The sequence below is a fragment of the Crocuta crocuta genome, unplaced genomic scaffold (assembly GCF_008692635.1).
Source record: "Crocuta crocuta isolate KB4526 unplaced genomic scaffold, BGI_CrCroc_1.0 scaffold164, whole genome shotgun sequence".
NCBI classification, from domain to species: domain Eukaryota; kingdom Metazoa; phylum Chordata; class Mammalia; order Carnivora; family Hyaenidae; genus Crocuta; species Crocuta crocuta.
In genome coordinates, this window is record NW_027530016.1 from 2,201,724 (window position 1) to 2,224,863 (window position 23,140).

Here is a 23,140-nt window from a genome sequence, read left to right on the forward strand (position 1 = left end):
GAGCCAGCAACTAAGAGAGCATCCCCGGCACGGGAGCCCGTAGGACTGTCATGCGGCATCACTAGGGCGCGGTCCTTCGTGCGCTCCACTGGTTCTTAGACCTATTGAGCATCTCCCCCAGCTATGAATACACATATTCCCCAAAGATTTTGTTAGTTGTGTTTTGTTTTTTTTGTTTGTTTGTTTGTTTGTTTGTTTTTAAAGCAAACTCTATCCCCAACATGTGGCTTAAACTAGTATCTGGAGGTAAAGTCACGTGCGTTACCAACTTCCCCTCAAGTTGTTTTCACTCTGATAGGACTTGACATGTAAGATTCATAAGTCTTCAGTGGAAATGTTTTCCTGTCCTAGGAATGTGACAGTTTTCAACCCATAAAAGAACTTAGGGATACTTCCCGTCCAGCATCTCATCTCATCAGGGAGGAAACTGAGGCACAGGGCAGCACCTCTCAAATGTTAATGCGCATTGGAATCCCTGGCAGACTTGGCTAAAATGCAGACGCTGAGTTGAAGGTCTGTGGTCAGCCTGAGATACGCCATTTCCAGCAAACTCCTTGATGGCACAATAGAGAGCACACTTGGAACAACAGAAGTGTGATTTATTTCTTCAAGGATACACCCCCGATCTTCGCTTTTGACAGGTGTCCTCTTTTTTTAGGAAAACCCCAGAAACCAGCTTTTTAAAGGGAGATGATAATTATCATAGTATCTGCCCTTTCCAAGTATTATTTGAAGCAGGCTTCCTCAAACTAATAATAGTTTAAAGTATAATTTCATATACACTGAGGTTTCAAGTACATCATCATAAAGACCGGTTCACTGTAGCCTCGCAGCCAGCAGAGGGCGCTGGTCAGCCAGCCAGCTGCGTCACAGAGATAAGCCACAGGGTGTGTCTGCCCCTCGGCAGTGGGTTGTTTTCTAATAAAAGTAATGCATTTTGATCCACTGCCTCACGCCTCCCCATGTGTGCAAGTAAGGTTAATGTTCCTAGGACCTCCTGGGTCACAGTCCCCCAATTTGAGAATGGACTTGAAGGTAAAACGTAGCCAGATTCCACCTCAGCTTGGTCTCTGATGGTGGTTCTCGCCATGTACCTCTTTCCTGCTTTTGGAAAAGGTACATGGCGCCCACGCACGCCGGGAACAGTTCCCTTCCATGATGAACTTACCTTACCTTCCTTCTGTCCTCCTGTTATTTAAATGCGATCTGATTTTTGTCCCCCTTATTAACTGTGTTACTTATACATGTCACTGTTTTTCTGGGCAAGTTAGTTTCATTTGCAAAGGGGACATAAATTGCTTATCTGCCCCAAACCGGGACTGACCAGGTTGGTATCTGTGAGTCCCTTATTCTCCCGGTAGAGACACTGCTTCATTTCCCTCCTGTGGTTTTCAGTGTAGCACAAAGCAGCTGGCTTACCTGTGTGACCTGTTTCCTCCTGTTTGCCTTTCTGCTCTTTTAGGCAAAGGCAAATGGATTTTGTGCTCTGGACATATTTTTAATAGGTGATGGAGTCCTTTTTCCCAAACTGTTGAGCAGCAGATACATAGTTGCAGGGCGATTTTTCCCCCCCTCAAGCCATGCTTACAGATACTGAAGTAGAGGATGCTATCACTATTGGGCCTGCAAAGTATTTATGCAGCTCCTACTGTGTACACAATACTGCATTCCCTCTATATATCTTCCTGAGTAAGTGGTAGAGAGTTTGGAAAGTGATGTATCTATATACTGGAAAACCATAGGGAAGATGAGTTATATGTAAGTAGGAGTGGTCAGATGTCCTGATTCATAGCTTGTGTCCCAGAGTCCTGTCTGGTTAGCACCCTCTTTCAAAAGCATCCTAGGGTGTGAAGGCCATCTGGCTGTAACATCTGTCATTCCCTTGATTGCCAAAGGTGATTCGGCTCCTCTGGCTGGCTAGGCGGTTTTTCCCTTCCTCCCTCATTGCTCCATGTGTGTCCAAAGCTGCACACTTGGCCAAAGAAGACGACCTTCCCCGATAGAGGAGGGCAGCTCTTTGGTCAAGGTTGTACGAGTAGCTCCATTCCCCTGCTACAACCTCCAAACAAGCTCTCAAAAGCCTCCTGGTTTGTGTGCTAAGGTATACGGTGGCCCTAGCTGTAGGCAGGGTGACCGTATCTGCCTGTGTGCCTGGGACAGTCTTGGCTTAGGCTTGTTGGACAGTAAGTTATATAGTTACTCTATGATGAATTATCTCAAGTAGAGTTTTCCCTCTGGTTCACAGCATTTAACAGGCTGTCTTGTGAAATCCTTCAGCTTGAGATGGAACTCAGCACATAAGACATCTAAGCGTAAGAGAGAACAATAGAATCAGAGAACAGAGCTGAAAACATGATAAATAAATTAAAAACACACCATGGGGACTCTTAGAATAGGCAGCTTAATCAGAGTTGAATGTTGGAATCTAGTGTTTTTGAGAGCCAACACGAAAATCCAGAGTGGATTTAAACCCAGCTGGCATTTGCATTAAATCCATGACAATAGGCACACTTAATGGGGATTAATAATTTTTAGAGCCTTTTACTCCATAACTCCATTTCTTCCACTTTTTATTCGGGTTATTTTATGATCTAGATATTTAGAATTGTCTAAAGTATCACAAACTACATCAAGTATTTGTGGTATCAGTGCCTATATTTTAAGCTGGGTACTTTATTTGTCATCTCCAGAGAGATTCAAGCAGTTTAATTACCGTCTCTACAGGTACATTAAATAAACTCTTAAATAATTTATTTTAAAGAAGAAGGAAAATGTCTTCTTTTTTTTTTCAACTTCAAGTTTCTATGACTCTTACCAAGAGTAGTTTCTCTTGTGAGTAACCATAATAAAGCAATCCACAAGAGAAACACTGGGAATGGAAAGCAAGGCCTGGTGTTGTTCAGATTGTAAGAGATCTGGGGAAAACTACTATAAGAAACAAATCACCAAACTTTGTATCTCACTTCCTTTGCAGCAATTAAAACACCCAAACCTTGTGAACCTCATTGAGGTGTTCAGGAGAAAAAGGAAAATGCATTTAGTTTTTGAATACTGTGATCACACACTTTTAAACGAGCTGGAAAGAAACCCCAAAGGGTAAGTGACACAGAAATGGAGGCTCTTGAGGCCATTCAGTTTCATTGTACGTGGGATTAACGGTGGCAGATTTCAAATCTGAAACACACTCGTCTTGCTACCAAATGTGTCTGCTGGCTACCCCTTGCCCCATCTGAGTTAGGATGTGCTCAGAAGAACACGAATATTAACATAGAGTGAAAATATTTAGGAAGACAAATCTACTGCAGATGTACATCACAATGCATTTTGAGGCTAACTTTTATGCAGGCATACCTCAGAGATATTGCCGGTTTGGTTCTAACTCACTGCAGTAAAGCCGACATGGCAATAAAGTAAGTCAAACGAATTTTTTGGTTTCCCAGTGCATACAGAAGTTATGTGTACACTATATTGTGGACTATTAAGTGTGCAACAGCATTATGTATAAAAAGCAATGTACATACCTTCGTTTAAAAATATTTTATTGCTGAAAAAATGCTAGCCACCATCTGAACTTTTAGCGAGTCATAACCACTGATCACAGATCACCATAAAATATAATAATGATGAAAAAGTTTGACATATTAGGAGAATTACCAAACACAGAGACACAAAGTGAGCAAATGCTATTGGAAAAATGGTGCCAGTAGACTTGCTCCGCACGGGGTTTCCACAAATCTTCAATTTGTTAAAAAAAAAAAAAAAAAAAAAAAAACAATGTCTGTGAAGTGCAATAAAGCAAAGCATAATCAAGCAGAAGGCAATAAAATGAGGTGTGCCTGTATTGGATTGTCTGAATTCAAGGACTGAACCATGGTTTAATATTAGGATTCCCTTTTAGAATTCATGTAATTCTCTAAATGGCTAAAGGAGAAAAAATAGATGTGGTTGATAAAATTTGAAAAGGCAGTTGATAAATTCAACATATACACACTCACCCCTCTTCAAAATCAACAGTTGATTTTATGCTCAGCACTAAAGGAACCACCACTGAAATGAGAAACAAGGAAGTCGTTGTCACTACTATAACGTAACATTTTTCTGAGAGCTCTAGCCAATGTAATGTAATAAGAAAAACAAATAGAATATATAACTTTGGAAACAAGACAAAACTGTCTTTACTTGGATGATCATATAATTGCCTAAAGGGTTATTATAACCAGTGGAATTCAGTATAATGACTACTACTCCAAACTCCACACATAAAAATTAACCGCTTTTGTATCAATCGGCACTTTAGAAAATCTAGTGGAGAAGGATCTCCTTCAAATAACAACAAAAAAGTTTAGAAATAAAGATAAAAAGAAGTGTTCAGACTCTACATAGTAAAGACAACTACAAAATTTAAGTGAGGTACATAAACTTTATTTCAATGAACACGTGTTTCTGGATAGAAATATTTCTTATTATAAAGATATTTCCCTAATTTATTTATTTATTGCACAAAACCTAATGAGAATGCCAATAGGATTTTTTTTAACTTGAAAATCAAGTTATCTAAATGAAGACGTTTTTTAAAAAGAGAAAAGGGGACTTTATCTGCCAAATATTAAATCATATCGGTTTTAGAGATTCCTTTTGACAAAACGTACCATAAACAAAACTAAAAAAGAAGTGGCAAATTAGGTGATTATTTGCCGGATGAAGAATTAATATTATTTCAATTGCAGATTGGCAAATCACATGTTTTATAAGATTAGCGCCCCATTAGAAAATATATTCATTCAAAGAAACTTGAGTAAAATCCTGTTGTTCCAGCTAAGTGCTGAGGATATAGCAGCAAACAGAACACATTAAAAAAAAAAAGTTGCCTAACTTTAGGGAACTTAACATCCATTCTTACATGGAAAAGTAAATCATTAAAAAAGGGGGGAAATGGGGCGCCTGGGTGGCTTAGTCGGTTAAGCGTCCGACTTTCGCTTAGGTCATGATCTCGCGGTTCGTGGGTTCGAGCCCCGCGTCGGGCTCTGTGCTGACAGCCAGCTCAGAGCCTGGAGCCTCTTTCGGTCTGTGACTCCCTCTCTCTCTGACCCTCCCCTGCTCACGCTGTCTCTCTCTCTCCTAGAAATAAATAAAACATAAAAAAAAAAAATTAAAAAAAATTAAAAAATTAAAAAAAAATAAAAAAGGGGGGAAGTGACAAATACACCTCCAAGAACGTGTTTATCCTCCCTATTCATCAGCACAATTCAAAAGTTTAAAAAAAGGTACAATTTCTCACTTATCAAACTGGTAAAGAATTTTGAAAACCCACTCTACCTAGCGTTGTTAAAGTCAGGGGGGCAGGTATTGTCATTCACAGCTGGAGAGAGTCTATAATTAGAAGGGAAATTTGGAAGTATACATGAAAATTCTTTAAATGGTTTTCATCCTTTTTTAAAATTTTTTAAAACTGCATTTTTTTGAGAGAGAGACAGAGTGTGAGTAGGGGAAGAGCAGAGAGATTGGGACTCAGAATTCCAAGCAGGCTCCAGGCTCTGCACTGTCAGCACAGAGCCTGAGGCGGGGCTCAAACTCATAAACTCTGAGAAAATGACCTGAGCCCAAGTCAGACGCTTAACCGACTGAGCCATTCAGGCAGCCCTAAGTGGTTTTCATCCTTTGACCAAGAAATTCCATTTAGAGAAATTTATAGTGAGGCAATAATCCGATAGGTGCAGAAAGGTTACACATAAGAATGTTCAACACATCATTACTTACTACAGCAACAACAAGCTGGGACTGACCTAAGTTTCCAATAGTAACGCTTTGGTTAAATGCGCTTATATCCATAACAATGGAACACTACGCATCCAGCCCCTTAACCGGGAAGCTGCAGGATTGTTCACATCCTGGTGAAATGCTCATGAAATGGTATGTGAAAAAAATGAGATTAGAAAGTATAATTTTCAGCGTAATTGAACATTTATTTTGAATTGTCCCAATATCCCAGTAAATGCACATGTTTTCCTTTGAAAATAAAAATTATTTTTAAAAAACAGTTTAAGTGAGGAATTAATTCATAGTTTGACTTTATTATGAGCTAAATAGGGTTTTGTATTGGCCTAGGGAACAGATTGTTCAGTCATCCTATAAGTTAAATTATAAATTACGTTTTCATAAAACTTAGAAATATAAGCTTCACATATTGTTCAAGGCCCTGAAAATAACACATACAATACATACAGTATGTGTACCTGTTTCATTGAACTAAACATCTTTCTCTTCCCTCTATGCTCTAGAAGCTTTCCTGCTGGGAGGGCTTAGCTGATGCTTTTCCTTTAACCTAGAATATTCTAGCCTTTTCCACTTTCCCTATCTGTATCATAATCTTTACAATGGGAAATCCTACCCCCACCCCCTTCCTAAAACCTACTTAAATAACAGCCAAGAGAGTGTAAAACCAGTGACTAGCAAACAGAGGTAAACACCCAGGCCACGTACATACCAACCCTCTTTGAGCTGTTCATTGTTTGTTAGGGTAAATCCACAGTTTGGAGAAGTAACAGGTGTGTAGCCATGAAAGAGTCGACGTAGTGGATGTGTGGGATGGGCTGTGGGAGGGCGAGATGATCACCCAGAGACCCGAGGACTAAATTACATCATTACGAAGAGCTGATTTAACACTAGGATGGTTAAAGTGTACTGCTTCCTCCGCCACATGGAGCCTCTGGTGTCCTCTACTTTGTGGGTAGTGAAAAAAGCATTTGTTAGATCAATACCTGCGTACAGAGTACTGTGACAGTGTTGGATTTGCCGAAGTAAAGAAACCACATGTAAAAGGAAGGGGAGGGGAGGGGAGGGGAGGGGAAGGGAAGGGAAGGGAAGAAGGAAAAGGAAAAGGAAAAGGAAAGGAAAGAAGGAAGGGAGAGAGAGAGAAAAAGAGAGAGAGAGAGAGAAACCACACATATATACAGCAACTGAAATTGGCATCATCTGATTAAACTTAAAACAATCTAGTCCCATTCCATGTTCTACAGTATGTACAATGGGTAAGTTCATTGGTGATATGATAGACATTGCCTTCCTGCCAGAGCAAGGATTTTCTTTCCATTTGTACTATGTATAATGGAATAACCCTGCCTTCAAGAAGCTTGAAATCTAATGAGGAATCAGAAATACAAAAGAAAAATTATAAATGATTATATGTTATTAAACTACTAATGGGTTTATAAAACTATGGCTGTCCACCCCACTTCTGGCTGACAGTAGCATATTATGTACATCCGTAAATCTGGCCTCAATTTCTTTTTTTTTTTTTTTCAATTTTAGCTTTATTGAGATATAAGTGACATATAAAAGTTTGAATTTCTTTCTCTTTCTCAGTTAACTGTCCATAGAAAAATTCGCACGAGACTGGGTATGGTCTGGTGGGAAGATAGCAGTGAATCATGAGTACTGAGAAATACATTAGTGAGGGTTACACCAGTGTCATGTCCCAGATTGTGAAGTGGGGAGATCCTTTCTTTGAAATGGCTTCCTGATTTTAGTGGGGATGATGGGATCCCTGGATGACAGAAACCAAGCAGTCAAGCTTCATTTCCGGAATTGCTGAAATAGGCAACAGAGCCATAGTGATGATCAAAATTCTTTAATTGATCATAGGTTCTCCCAAACAAAAATAGATGGGCAGATCACTAAAGTTCTGTTTGTTCTATAAAAACGCGGGACTAGAGGCTTGACTTGAGTCACCACAATAGCCAGTTCACAGACCCAGGGCCTGTGAGTAAAGGGAAGACGGCCATTCTTTAGGCATAGCCCTACAATGACATCACACATATGTACTTAACTCTTCCTCTTAGCCTGCCCCAACGTAGTCTGCAGCCATTTACAGGACAGCGGTGCACTGGGAAAAGAAAAATACCCTTTCAGGAATTACTGAAAACACTCTGAGGTAAAACCAGTCCCCAGTAACCGTGAAAGCCACTGTGGGTCATCAGTTGTGGGGGAATGGGGAGCATGAAGCATTAGGTCTGGTAGTAAATGAAATCTTGACTCAAATCCATCTCACAATCATCCTAGTAGGTCCACAGATCCATCCTTGGGATTATATCCCCATTTCCTAACTGGATGGTTGAAATAGATGTAGTTAACAGATGGAAAAAGAGCCAGTTGGCTCTGATCCAAGGAATGAAAACTCTTGTGGTAGGAAGAGCCTAGTAGAAGGAACTGGTAGGCCTCTTCTTTACCAAAATAAAAAACCGAAAGCTATACGGCGTGTTTGGGGAAGAGCATAGATTGGTGCTACCATTATGTACTTTGAGGAGACACGTTGGGAGGTAGATGAGCATGTTGCATATGCAGAATCCTCTCCAACCCTCCTGTCTCCTCAGATCTTTAGATCTCCTCCTCCTCATTTTACTAATGAATTTCTGGCAGTCAACTTCAATTGCCATAGGCATCCATTTAGTCCAGGTTTCCATCAACCAATTCAGTAATCAACTAGACTCACTCCTAGCTGCTCTGGATAGTCTGTTGAAACTAGAATCTCTAGTAAGTTTGCCCATAGTGTTATAATCAACCCAGTCTAAAATTACGATTCTTCCTCTCTGGCCCTACATCAATGAAATCCATTTTCACATGCATTCCCCACTGTAAATTAGCAACATCTTATAGTTCTTTTTTGCTGTGCAGACATTTTCCTCTGTTTGACTTTGTAATAGGCCCCCTGGGACATGCTGAAATCTGACTTTAGTTGAGGTTTGGAGACCCTAAGAGGTGGTGATGGGGAGAGGAGCCTTGAGAAGAACTGCCATCCCCAAGCCATGCACCTGCCTCAAGTGAGAGCACTAGAGCGTTCCTGGCAAGGCAAAACCAGCCTCCTCCTACAAGTCTGGGGGCTACTCTGCATGACACGGGATGTTTGGTGGGAAATTGGGGTGGTTTTAGTTATAGGAATACTTCCGAGAGTCACCTTTCAATTCTTGAGGCATAGATAGCTCTTTCTCCGTTAATTAACTGAGAAACTAGTTAGCCCTACACAAGTTAAATCTATGTTGTCCCTTATTACCCTGCAGGATTATTCTCAGTGTTTGATTTTTCAGTCATTTCACGGTATTCCTATGGGTCCATGAAGTGAGCCTTATAGACCCAAGTTTTAGGGCAAGTATTGGAATTCCGGTTTCCTAATTGTGCCTTGAACCAAGATATAAAAGCCCTAAACTTGCTGTCTTTAAAATTTTCTCATGAAGTTAGAAAGAGCCAGCATACCCCACTTTTCTTTGATTATTTGTTTCCCATATTATTCTGTCCCATTCAGTCCACCAAAGCGCTGCCTTGAAGAAGGCACTTTTTCCACAGATGATGATTTAACAATTATCTCATCCCGGGGTGCCCATCCATCATCTATTCCGGTCACTACTGGTAATTAGGTTCTTCTGCCTTCAAACCTGATTAAATCAGATCGCCAACCCCCCAATTCCCAATCCTTGTTGCTCACAGCTGCTTCCGGTATCGTATACTCAACAGGTCAGGATTCAGCAACAGAATTCGCTCCAGCCAGTTTAAGCAAAAAGGGGTTTATTACAGGGTGTTAGTTTATAAAAAATCTGAGAGTGACGGAGAAATAAGCTTAGTTAAGTACTTAGTGGATACCAGGTACCTTTCTAGGCCCCAGAGCTACAATAAGGGACAAGACAAAGTCCTTGAATTGAAAGAAAGCACAGGGAGGGGTCAGGGAATGCCTAGGGAAGGGAGGAGAATGGCAGGAACCGATGGGCCTGGGTGTGGGGGGGTGGGGGGTGGAAGTACCTGCGGGAATGTGGGAGGAGACAGAAGGGGAGGAGCTTAACAGAAGTGACAGTGGGAAGGGCCAGTAGACCAGACTGATTAGGCTGGCTTTCATTCTGGGATAGCAAGGGTTTACCGAGAAGGACTCTTCATTTCAGGATTTCGTCCTGACAATGAAATCAGGTTTTCCCATATTAAGTTAAAACAGAGATGCCGCATTCTGATGTGAACGTCAGGATTCCCCAAAGTGACAGAGAGAGAGAGAGAGAGGGAAGTCTCCTGAGCAGTCCCGTCTGAATTCCCTGATGGCCCCACCCTTACTACAGTCTCGAGCTCGCATGTCTAGTTTTTGCTCTGAGGCCTTCACTGTTCCTTGCAGTATTCGTTTCTGCACTCCCCCCAGAGGATGATATTTAAACACCGAGTGTCAGTTGACCTCTTCAGGTCTTATTTCTCTTCAGAACACTTTGAGAAATGCTGCCTGTGGCTGAAGAATGTTGCAATGCTCTATCTTTCTGGAATGAGCACTGTGGGAATCTGTGTTTTCTTTGATAACTATCTTCTCTTTGTAGGGTCAGTGGTATTTGTTTGTAGTTGGTATTTTGGGTACACATGGCGTGGTGCCCGTGATGGAGCCTGCCTTCTTGGATTCTGAGCCGATTCTTCGGTTCGGGGCAGCGCTAGGACACTTTGCATGAGAGGCCATGAAACGAACACTCCTCCCCGGCAAGAGCTTCCTACCTTCTTCCTTAGAGAAGGTAGCTTGGAAGTGTGTAACTGAAAGCATCTTCATGGGGACAGTGATGTGAGCAATGGCAAAATGTCAGCAGAAAGTTAAGGGGAATGTAATTGCTATCATTCATAGAGATGGTTACACGAGTAGACTCGTCCCAGATCAAGTGTAAGTTGCCCAGATCCCCAATTCCGCGATGGAAAAATACCTTCCACTGTTTCCAGGGTTCTGCAGGGACAAGAAGCATCCAGCCTTCCATCCTCATGAGAACTGTGTCCTCCCTGGCTTCCGCTGGCTGGGGACCTGCCTGCTGATCACGTGCATGAAACTTACAAAACAACTGTAGCACGTGTTTGAGTGTGTGTACCAGCAAACCTTCGGAAGCCAGTCCTCCAGTATGCCCTTCCTCCTGCAGTTTATACCTGCAGGATCAAAATGTAGCTTGTGCCCACCATTAGTCCTAGAAATCCCACTTCTAGAACTTCCCTTAAAAAGATGATTACAGATGTTCATTGAAATGTTTCTAGGAATAAAATTGGGTCAACCTAATTGCTCACCAGTGGAAACTAAATAACTAAACTATGATGCCTCTGTATAATGAGACCATGAATAGGAGTAAACATATTAGTATTTGTACCACTGTGGATAAAATGCTTCTGAAAGAGGTGGGGGGAATTGCAGAAGATGAAAGGTATGACTAGCCAGGTATGAGAGAGATTTTGTCATGGTACTTTTATACGCTTCAAATTTTGAGCCATATGAACACATATATTTAAAATTAAAATTAAAAAGTAAATGCAGGGGCACCTGGGTGGCTCAATTGGTTAAGCGTCCGACTTCAGCTCAGGTCATGATCTCATGGTTCGTGGGTTCAAGCCCCACATTGGGCTCTCTGCTGTTAGCACAGAGCCTGCTTCGGATCCTCTGTCTCCCTCTCTCTCTGCCCCTCCCCTGCTCTCTCTGTCTCAAAAATAAAAATAAAAAATGAAAAATAAAAATAAAAAAATATAAAGTAAATGCAAAGAGAGACAGAGAGAGAAACAGAGATGCCTGAAGAAATACAGATGCCTGTGCACTCCAGCAATTAGTTTGGGGTAGCAAGTTTTGGGTCAACACTTTCTATTCCTTTGCTTGTCTATAGTGTTTGGATTTTTGTGATAAGCATGTATCATTTTTGCAGATCTAAAGCTTTTAAATTACAAAAGAGAATTATATATCTATAATGAAGATACAGTAAAGGGGTTTTCATTAACGCATTAAGGAAATATATTTCCAACACTCTTTGCACCCTGTTTGTTGGCCATGACAAACTGCACGCTTCCATTTCTGTTCCCAGCTCTTGGCCCTGACACTTCATCTTTGAAATTTTCAACTCCTTTTTAATTTTCTTTCCCCTCTTCCAGAGTTGCTGATGGAATGATCAAAAGTATATTATGGCAAACACTTCAAGCTCTTAATTTCTGTCACAAACATAACGTAAGTAACATTTTCTCCTATATTTGTTAATTTCTTCTTTCTTTAAAAAAATTTTTAATGATTTATTTATTTCTGAGAGAGAGAGACAGCATGAGCAGGGGAGGGTCATAGAGAGAGGGAGATACAGAATCTGAAGCAGGCTCCAGGCTCTGAGCTAGCTGTCAGCACAGAGCTCGACGCAGGGCTTGAACCCACAAACCGTGAGATCATGACCTGAGCTGAAGTCAGATGCTTAACCAACTGAGCCACCCAGGTGCCCCTGTTAATTTATTCTTAACACTTCAAAGATCTATTTAAAGAGTTAAAGGTGGAGGGAAAGGAAGAAAGCTAAAGAATATGGGAGAATCAAGTCATGGCTTTTTTTCTCAATTTCTGTAAGAACCAAAATATTAATTCTTTATGAAGTAAAAGTTTGTATAATCTTGATGTTCCTTTTGCTATCCTATGGATGATTCCTGTGATCATCTTTAAATTGGGTGAAAAACGTTTGCAGGATATGTAACACACACACCTCCATGGCACTTGGTTTGATTTTGCCTTTATGTTTCTTGAGTCTTTTTTTCTCTATCAGTCCCCTTTCCTCTATCATTTTCCTAACATGTTTTCATCATTAGTTTTTTACACCCACAGTTTTCAAACTTGAGCATGTACCAACCCCTCTGGAGGTCTGAAGACAGTTTTCTGGACTCACCCCAAGTTTCTGATTCCATAGGTCCAGGGTAGGGCCCTGAGAATTTGCCTTCCTAACACTTGCCCAGTTAGTACTGAAGCTGCTGGTCCAAGAAACACTCTCTGAACACTCCTGTTCTAGAAACCATTGCAGCTGATTGCTTTCTGTGTGTCATTTAACATGTTCGCTCTCACTTGTATTTGTGGTTAATTGGGATTTGTGTCCGGAGGTTTGATCATTCTGGTTCAGGGTTTTAGACGAGAATATTTCACATGTAGTACTGTACATATCTTCTTGCCTCAACATCACGAGGCATATGTCAGCTTGCCCCACTTTTGATCTTCTTAAATGAGATTAGTGTGTTCAGAATCCCCTCCATCATTAATTTCCTGGTCAAACTTTACTTGATGGTCTTAGCATCCATTGATGATTATTGCCTATATCCAGTATTTCATTAGAGTTAAAAGATGGTGATTTTTGGATTCTATTATTTCTTCTGCATTTGTTCATTCAAATTCCGTGGAGACAACCTACCCTCATAGACTCTGGCTACTGTAAAATACAGTCAGATAAAGATGTTATTATTTCCTTTACTTGTCAATAAGTTAGTCTGTTAACAACCTCCTAGAGTGAACAATGAAGGGTTTGAGGGGAATGTAGGCATCATTACAAATTTATGGATTTTATATATTTGATGTGTTTCAATCCTTTGCTATCATCATTCTCTCTGATGTTCAAATTGTCCCATCTTGGGCCAATTTAATTGAAGCTTCTTTAAGTTGGCTTCTGGGGGCTTTTGCTATAATGATCATTTTTAAAAAATAACTCTAGACCTTTTGAGTTGGTGCCTAGACAGAGGCAGCGCCTGCGTGAAGATATAGACTGCCATCTGGTCAATTTAATGGCAGCAGAATGTCTATCATTGTCTAGGATTGCTGGAAAACAATGCAAAATCATGGAAATAAATTTCACTACTTAGGGAAAGCTTCCTTTAGTTGTAAGAAAGTCAATGAAGAGTTCATTAGGAAGCTTATATTTTCTATTAAGAAATTATAGAGAGATAGTATTCATAAGATACATACGCCTGTTCTTCATGATGCAAATTGTGCTTTCAAATACTTACTAAAGGTGATGCTGAATCAAAACCACATCTCTATTGCTTTCCACCATGCTATCAGAGGTATTACAGTTTACCTAAGGTTCCTGTAGGAGGCTTATGGGTAGTTAAAATGATTTTTTAAAAATTCTATTTACCATAAGTGTTTGTCCTTCACCATTATATTATCAGGCACTTTCCTGTGTACTAGGTTATAGGCCTAGTACTGCAGAATGCAGTATCTGGGCTGATTTTATCTTTGTAGCTCTTTAATACCTAGCCTGTGTCTTTTTATATAAAAGGTTCTCACTCAATAAATATTTATTGAATAACTGGATGAATGAATGAATGAATGAATCAGATAGTCAGTCAGTCAGTCAATCAACTTACCGACATGATTGTGACTTACTATTTCACAGACCTAAACTTATTATAACTCAATTCAACTGCCGTCATTTGGAACAACATGTTCTGTATTTTAAGCTTTAAAACCTCTAACTGATAATCTATGACCTTTATTTTTTAATGTTTATTTATTTATCTTGAGAGAGAGAGAGAAAAAAAGAGAATGCGCAAATGGGGAGGGACAGAGAGAGGGAGAGAGAGAATCCCAAACAGGCTCCACACTGTCAGCCCAGAGCCTGACGCACAGCTTGAACCCACGAACTGTGAGATTATAACCTGAGCTGAAATCAAGAGTCAGATGCTTAACTGACTGAGCTACCCAGGTGCCCAAATCTGTATTAAAAATGGATAACTTTTCAGACAAACTTCCCTCCTCCAACACAGGAATTACTTCTGAGCTCCGTTTATCTCATTTTCTTATGCACTGGTAAGCCTTTGTGTATCTTTTTATTTTATCTCTTGCTGAAATGCATGCAGAGGAAAAAGTTAGGTCATATAGAGGCTGTTACAATGCTCCATATGAAACCTTTATCCTCTCCTTATTTTTAAGGAACCCTCATGCTATTCTCAAAGAATAAAAAAGACAATCTGACCCAGTGGTGTTGCTGAAAATTCACAGCTTTCAACCTATGGAGACCATGACCACCTTATTATCTCCAGAGTGGTGATCCTAACCAAGAAAAGGAAGGTTAAAGTAGTAAGGGATTAAGGCTTTGTTACTCAAAGTGTGGTTCAGAGAGATCATCTTAGGAGCGCATTAGCAATACAGAATCGCAGGCCCACCCTAGATCTACTGACTCAGAATTTTAACAAGATCTCCAGGAGATTCGTGTACACATTAAATTTTGAGAAGCACTGGACTTAAGAAAATACCTACTCATTTTCTCCTTTCTTAGCCTTTAATATTGCTAGAATAAGTTATCTAAGTGACCCATTTTAATATCATTATGAATGCATGGATTTTTATATACTTGATATAACAGACAAAAAGAACTGCATCTCAGAATGAGAAAACTATAGTGACTTCCAAAGATATGGGTGTTTCAGGCTGCTGCCACCATCATCATTTTGTTAATATTAATGTTCTCGTTGTCAAGAAAGAGGTCCTTTCCTCACTGTTGTATCAGTATCCATCTCTAAAGCTCAAAGAGAACACCCTTCTCAGATAATAGTAAACTCTTTTTGAGAGAGAGAGAGAGAGAGAGAGAGAGAGAGAGAGAGAATCCTAAGCAGGCTTCACACTCATCACAGAGCCCGAAGTGGGGGCTCAACCCTGAGATCGGGACCTGAGCCCAAGTCAAGAGTTGGACGCTCCACAGACTGAGCCACGCCAATGCCCCAAAAACTACTATTTAGGGGCATCTGGCTGGCTCAGTCAGTGGAGCATGTGACTCTTGATCTCATGAGGGTCAGGAGTCCGAGTCCCACATTGGGTGTAGTGATTACTTAAAAAACAAAATCTTTCAACAACAACCAAAAAAGAAAACCATTGTTCGATCAGGTTATATAAGAAGTAATTTGTGGAAGTTTCTGGAGATGATTCTTAACATCGAGGGTGATGGATACCTCTTCTTGTTGGCTTGTAAGCCAGGAAAAAGGAGATGATACATTAGCCACAGTGACCCAACTTGAGCAACGTTTTCTAAAAGCCGTGCATGCAACCCAAGTTACTAAAAGGGACTGCTTCTGTCACACTGATGGGCAGGTTTCTTGCTCTTTGGTGGAAAGTAAACCGCTAGCAAGAGGCCTGCAGAGTCTGTGCTGAGTGTGACTTTGCAGCAGGGAAGGTGTCTGCCTAAGCGTCTCCCATTCTCTGTGCTGGACTCTTTACTGTTCCACGGACGTTAACTCTTTTTCATTCTTCGGCATCCTATTCCTCTCTATTGGTGGTCTCTCTTGCCTGCACCTACGCCAATAATTTTTCTTCTTTGGGACACATCGGTACTTTGTTTTTGCCTTTGTATTTTTTGTTTGGAAAATAAATGGCTAAACATTTCACATGGATTTGCATTAGATCCAAAAATCATATTTAGATAGGCCAAAAGTCAAGTGTCAGTGTGAGCCCATTTGCTCGGTAATGCCACACAGAGTCCAGAAATTTTAGAATTTGATACAAAGTCTTTTGAGGGACATAACCTATTCCTAATTACTCACCAACTAGTGTGAGCATGACTCAGGGTTAATTCGAGTTTCATAAATGGGTTGCTTAAGAGGTCAGACGTCAAAACTATATTGATTTATATTATAGCAATATATTTCTTTAAATTAATATCTAAGGCCTTAGGACTTTAAAGAGACCTAGAAATTCCTTCTGTTAGTCATGCAAATGATGAGACAATTGATAATAATTGAGACTAGATAGGAACCAGCTTCTACTACCACTGCCATTTTTGTGGCCTAAAATGAATTTAGGACTCAGCTTTTTCTCTTCCCAGATAGCTACCATCGAAGCAAAGAAAAATTATTGCAGAATCGTCATTTTGGCAGGACTGTATAAAGGGAGTGACAGCCCAGCAGAGAAGTGAGGCAGAAGGACAGGATGATTGTGACACTTAATCCAGAGACCCTGTCCGTGGCCACCTGCAGTCACAAGATTGTTGCAGGAATGAAATCGTGCATTCAAGTGCAAGGGCTCTGTAAAGGACAGAGCTCTGTATGTGGGCGGAGCTGTAGAAGAAGACGAACATCATTTCCATCTGGTTGCTTGTTTGGGAGGGAGGCACGGAAAGATAAAGCTCTGAAGAATAGAGCCCAAGTTGTGTTGGGGGGGGGCTCCATAACATGAACAGCCAGTTCTGGAATAGCGATGAGTGAGGCTCACTCAGCCCGCCTTCACCCTTACCCAGCTTAGCCCTCATACGTCCAGCCAGGAGCACCTTCCCCACTGAGGGCCATCACAGAGAGACAGCCAACTGTAAGGTGTCTGCCCCTAGAGAAAGAGTGGGAGCCTCTCGGAGGTGAGAATGCCTCACGGTGGTGTCCTGCTCTCCCGGCGGGGCCCCGGACTGTGCTGTGTGGGCATCTCTCAGGAGAGCTGCTGATCCTTCCAGCTTAGCTCACCGCCCAGGATGAGTAAGTGGCCCTCGGACCCTGATGCCGAAGGCTTCCGTGCCCCTCCAGAAGTAGGTGACCGCACAGCTCAGCTTTCCCAGGATAGTTGTGGCTTGTTCCTGCTGTCCTGGCATAACTACTAACAGGGCCCCTTTCACACATCCCGGTTCGGGCAATCAATAATATGGTCACTCTAATTACAAGCCAATTTTTAAGCGATTTTTTTTGGTTATCATTCAAATCTTTTCGCAGTGCCTCAAATCTGCAATACTTATTCAGCCTAGATTGTGATTCTTGGATCGCAGCAGTTATCAGAGCTACTTTGAGTCTATCTCATCTAGGACTTTAGCTCTTATAGTTTAAGTAGAGCACAGTAAAAAGTAGAAGAAATACTTGTGTGACATCACCTTCTTAAAAAAAAAAACCAGTTTTCATATCTAACAAATATAATTTCAACTTCTTCACTTATATAGCAGCACTTTGACTTCTTTCTTTTGGTGTGATAGGATTTTCAAGTGAAAATTAACCAATTAAAGTTTTTTTAGAAAAATAAAGGAAAAGCATATTTGTTTTAATTGCATAGGCTGTGTTTATCATTTAAACTAATAGTTCATGTTTATTATGCTTTGTCATTTTGATGGCTCAGAGAAATGATCCAGTGTTATCTTACAGTGTATTCACAGAGATGTAAAACCTGAAAATATTCTAATAACTAAGCAAGGAATAATCAAGATCTGTGACTTTGGGTTTGCACGAATTCTCAGTAAGTAGCAATTTTTTTTAAAGTTTATTTATTTTGAGAGGCAGGGGAGGGAAAGAGAAGAAGGTGGGGGGGCGGGGAGGGAGAGAGAGAGGATCCCAAGTAGGATCTTTGCTGTCAGCACAGAGCCCTAGGTGGGGCTCAAACTCACAAACCGTGAGATGATGACCTGAGCCCACATCAAGAGTCAGAGGCTTAAGCAACTGAGCCACCCGGGTGCCCCGTAAGTAGCAATCTTTTATGGACTCGTCTAATTCAGACAATTATGAAACGATATTAAGGTCTTACTTTAGATACTGAATGTATGCTAAATGTGATGTTATTATTATGCAAAGAGGAAGAGTTCACTTTTACCTTCTAACCAAGACATGGGTTTGCACTTCACCTGTGTTCCACTCTGCTAGAATTTACTGGATGTCACATGTATGTGCTTTGCCTTGTAGAGGAGAGGAAAAGAATTATAAGATGCATTTCTGTTCTTCAGGCACTTATAATCTGAAGTAAAAGGAACAAAAGAATAATACCAAATGATTCACCAAGAAATATCAAACTGAGGGTCCAGATGGTTCCCTGAGGGAGATTCCCCGTGTGCTAGAGGGGTCAGGAATGACCTGTGTAGTTGGTAAGACTAGAAGAGTAAATGGAAAATTAAGGAGAGGATTCAGAGACAGTGCTAAGAAAAAGGAAGTCATCCCACTCATGGGGGTGGAGGTAACCAAAGGGAAAGGGGAACAGATCATTATTTCTCCCTGAATCTAGAACTGTACGGCAGGCAAGACCTGTGTTTGCAACGACTCATTGCAAGGCAGGTGTGTTCATAGTCAGTATCCTGATAGGACCAGACACAGGTGGCTTCACAATGCACTTGGAAGTTAGTTTCAACCTGAAGTTGCACTACAGAAATCCTCATTCCCACCTGCCTCTCTGGGTGGGATTATGTAGATGCTAACCAGCTGATGGACCCCTGGGGAGTTGAATTTATTGTCTGTGTACACAGTGCACAGTGGAACTGTTTAGTGCCTCACGCATCAACAGTTAGGAGTACTGTGGCCTCCGAGTTACTGAAGCTTGCCTGACCATCTGATCTACTCTTGGGAGTAGTTCATGTGTTACAAGAACGTGACCCACCGGATCTGACTGATGTGTTTGCAGTTCCAGGAGATGCCTATACTGATTACGTCGCTACAAGATGGTACCGAGCTCCTGAACTTCTGGTGGGAGACACGCAGTATGGTTCCTCAGTAGACATATGGGCTACTGGTTGCGTTTTTGCAGAGCTTCTGACCGGCCAGCCACTGTGGCCTGGAAAATCCGATGTGGACCAGCTGTATCTGATCATCAGAACACTGGGTATGAGTGGCATTTTATGGCTTACGGAGTTGCTAAGTTGTTATAGCAATAGTCCATTACTGTAAGGAACAAGAGCTTTCTTGCTTCTCCAGAGTGCTGCTCAGGATGCTTGTTCTGGATCGTAGCCAAAGCCCAACCGTTTTCTCAATGTGGAGCCATAACTCCTCACACCGAGGAGTGTTCAGATTCCTTTCCAAGTCAAGTCAATTAGCTGTGGAATAAACCACATGCTTACTTTCCACATCAGGCTAAGATAGGGACAAGGATATGAGTCATCCGCATAGAGCTTACTCTAAGACAGATTTGATCAAATGTAATGTCTGCGTGCTGTACGAGAGGAGTCTTCGCCCTTCACTGCAGAGCAGGGGTCAGCAGACTTTTCTGTAAAGGGCCCAGTGGTAACTATTTTAGGTTTTATAGGCTCTGCCATCTCCGTTGCAACTCCTTAACTCTGCTCCTTTGTATAGCACTGAAGAATTTACGGATCGCGCCTGGGTGGCTCAGTCAGGTAAGCATCCAACTCTTGGTTTCAACCCAGGTCACAATCTCACTGTTCATGAGATCGAGACCCCTCATTGCGCTCTCATCGGGCTCTGCGCTGACAGCACAGAGCCTGCTTGGGAATCCCTCTCTCCTTTTCTCTCTCTCTCTGCCCCTCCCCAGCTCTTTCCATCTCAAAATAAATAAATAAACATTTAAAAAAAGAATTTATGAATTACTTTCAAACACGTCATCTTTACCAGTCTTAAGAAAAACCCATTTAGGACATTATACTTTTTTAATTGTGCCTGTGTTACAAATGTGGAAACTGAGGCCGCGGGAGCTTCCACTTAACAACAGTTAAGTGCAGAATAAGAATGCGACTCAAGGGGCCTCGTTCACAGGCTTCCACCACGTGTCAGCATCCGTGGCAGGCGGAAGAGGACATAACCCAGAAGGTTAGCTGCAGCTTTTCACACCAGCCGTGTGGACGCAAGGCAAGCACTACATCTATGCACAGGATGGGTGTTTCTGTGTTCCTTTCCGTAGGCTCTGAGTGATGGAACCGCTGCTGTGTGGTCTGATGCAGGTCCCTATTTGGTTCCAACATGATCTTCTGGAGAATTCTACAGCATGAACAATGTGGGGTAGAGTGTCACCAGAGGCCACACCTTAGGGATATATTGTCTGACCGATTTCCTGAAAGGACTGTAGAAATTTACATTAAGCAGTCATTGGACAGACCTGGGTTTGACTCAGGGGTCTGTCTTTTACTGACCATGTCACTTTAGACAGGTTATTAAACTTCTTCTTCTTTGTAAGTTTATTTATTTTGAGAGAGAGTGCATGCGCGCAAGCAGGAGAGGGGCAGAGAGAGAGGGTGAGAGGGAATCCCAAGCAGGCTCCGTGCTGTCAGCAAAGAGCCCCATGTGAAGCTCGATCCCACAAACTGAGAGATCTTGACCTGAGCCGAAACCAAGAGTCAGACGCTCAACCGACTGAGCCACCTAGGCGCCCCAGGTTATTAAACTTCTGAGCCTTGTTTTCCTCACTGGTGCAGTGGAGATGAAAAATAGCAACTGCTGTGAGATGGTTATGAGATCACGTGTGGAAAGCCCTCAGCCCAGGTTTCTTACTTCCTCTCTTGGTGGGAGATGAAGGGCACAGAGAGGCGCGCAGAACTGACCTCCCCTGAGAAGGCGTGATTTTGCAGCGGTTCACGTCTCCCAAATCTGAAAGGAGCCATCAGGCTCGGTAGTAACCATTTGATCTGGACCTCAGAACTTAACCATTTAGACAATTTTACCTTAATAAAATTTACCATGCGTTTGTTTCATGGTTTGTATTTTACAGGAAAACTAATCCCAAGACACCAATCTATCTTCAAAAGTAACCAGTTTTTCCATGGCATCAGTATTCCTGAACCAGAAGACATGGTAAACTTGCTCAGTTTTGGATGTCTTGTAATTTGTGTTGCAACTTTCTTTAAAGGGATATATATATTTTTTAATATCTATACTTTTGGCTCCTGTTTTCTTTCTCAAACACACACATATCAAAGAAGTTCTATAAAGCTACGTAAATTAACCAAGAGAATGCTTTAAAAACCTACTGGCCCTAAGCTAAACTTACAGTTAAATTTGAAATGAAAGTATATTTAATTCCTTATGTAAATACCTTGACCCTTTTAGTCAAAACACTCGGTACCTTTCCCTGAAATAATTACCTACCATTAAACAGTATTTACTGTCATCTCCTTTATTTTGAAAACATTCAGCCTCTATCTTTTCAGCTTGTAAAACAAAGCCCATATCAATAAAAACCATTCCTTCGCAGTGGATATTTTCATGTGGAAAGTCCGTCTATGATCCTCATTGTATCTAAATCAAAACTCCGAACTGCACTGATCACTATGCTCTGGTTGTGGGCTCTGCCCTTCTTTGGGAATGTGTCAATGACTACTTGACCCTCTTATTCTCTATAAACATTGATTTCCTCTCTGTGTTACCTAAGTGGGGGGCTATGATTGTTAAAGCTCCTTGTGGTCTAAATTCTGCCTATAGGATAAAAGAATGTGTGCCCACATTCAGGCCATTGGTACAAGAGGGGTGCAGGCGTGGGGTAATCTGTAAAGCCGCTTCATGATTTATGGCACGTGTGAACAATCTGAGGTTTGAATGGTCCCACCTCTCTCTAGCTACCCTGTTCATTTTAGAACCAGTATTTCAGGGGCACCTCGGTGGCTCAGTCGGTTAAGTGTCCGACTTCGGCTCAGGTCAGGTCACGATCTCACGGTTCGTGGGTCTGAGCCCCGCATCGGGCTCTGTGCTGACAGCCAGCTCAGAGCCTGGAGACTGCTTCCGATTCTGTGTCTCCCTCTCTCTCTGACCCTCTCCTGTTCACGCTGTCTCTCTCTTTCAGAAATAAATGAAAAATATTTTTAAAAAATTTTTAAAAAATTTTTAAATTTTTTTAAATTTTTTAAAAAATTTTAAAAATTTTTAAAAATTTTAAAGTATTTCATATAATACCTTGATATATATATACTAGATGCCTTTTTTTATATGTTAAAGCTTTTAAGAAATATAGCAAAAGATTAACATTGAATTAACAAGGCTAGAGACTGAATTACAGAAGAATATTTATATAGTGTATTTAGTTTTAAAAAATGAAATACAAATTTCACAAGTATATGCTGCCTAGTTAAAGGGGGCTTTTACCGTTTCTCTTTGAAGCTTCTCCTACCCCATGTGCTCCTCCCTCAATCTCATCCTCTTCCCTCCCTACTATCCTGAATTTTGTGTTTAGCATTCTGTTGCTTTTTTTTTTTTTTAAGTTTTTTAAAATGTTTATTTATTTTGAGGGAAAGACTCCCTTTGGAGTGAGTGCACAAGCGAGGGAGGAGCAAAGAGAGAGGAGAGGGAGAGAATCCCAAGCAGGATCCACACATGGACCCCGAGGCAGGGCTCAGTCTCACCACTGTGAGATCGTGACCAGAGCCGAAATCAAGAATCAGACACTTAACCGACTGGGCCACGCAGGGTCCCTCATTCTGTTGCTTTCTGTAGTTCTCACACATGTAGCTCAACATATTTTCATTAATGCACAAAGGGTCTCTGTATTTGATCTGGCACAGATCAGATATTAAAGTACTGTTGTAGAAGTAAAATAAAATAAAGTACTGTTGTAGGATTTCAGGGACATTTGGAGGTCACATTTACCAAGCATTGATTGCAAGACATTGTAAAATTAAGAAAATAATTCCAGCTTTTGTCTTTTAAACCTTTACACTACGGTATAAAATTATATAAAAGCAGGACTTTTTAAAAATCCTTAAAAGGAACTATCTAACCT

The 23,140-nt window shown here is 41.2% G+C and overlaps 1 protein-coding gene across 6 annotated transcripts in view; it reads left to right on the forward strand.

Moving 5' to 3' along the window:
• Positions 1-23,140, forward strand: part of CDKL4 (cyclin dependent kinase like 4) — a 45,762-nt gene that overhangs the window by 8,249 nt on the left and 14,373 nt on the right. For 4 of the 6 annotated variants that reach the window (XM_077764233.1, XM_077764234.1, XM_077764236.1 and 1 more), the window contains exons 3-7: positions 2,975-3,096; positions 11,902-11,974; positions 17,869-17,959; positions 19,109-19,306; positions 21,140-21,222. In XM_077764233.1, coding sequence (XP_077620359.1) covers positions 2,975-3,096; positions 11,902-11,974; positions 17,869-17,959; positions 19,109-19,306; positions 21,140-21,222 — 567 coding nt within the window. Of the gene's footprint in view, positions 1-996; positions 1,036-2,974; positions 3,097-11,901; positions 11,975-17,868; positions 17,960-19,108; positions 19,307-21,139; positions 21,223-23,140 lie in introns of those variants that run through there. The other 2 variants (XM_077764238.1, XM_077764237.1) reach the window with 2 other exon arrangements.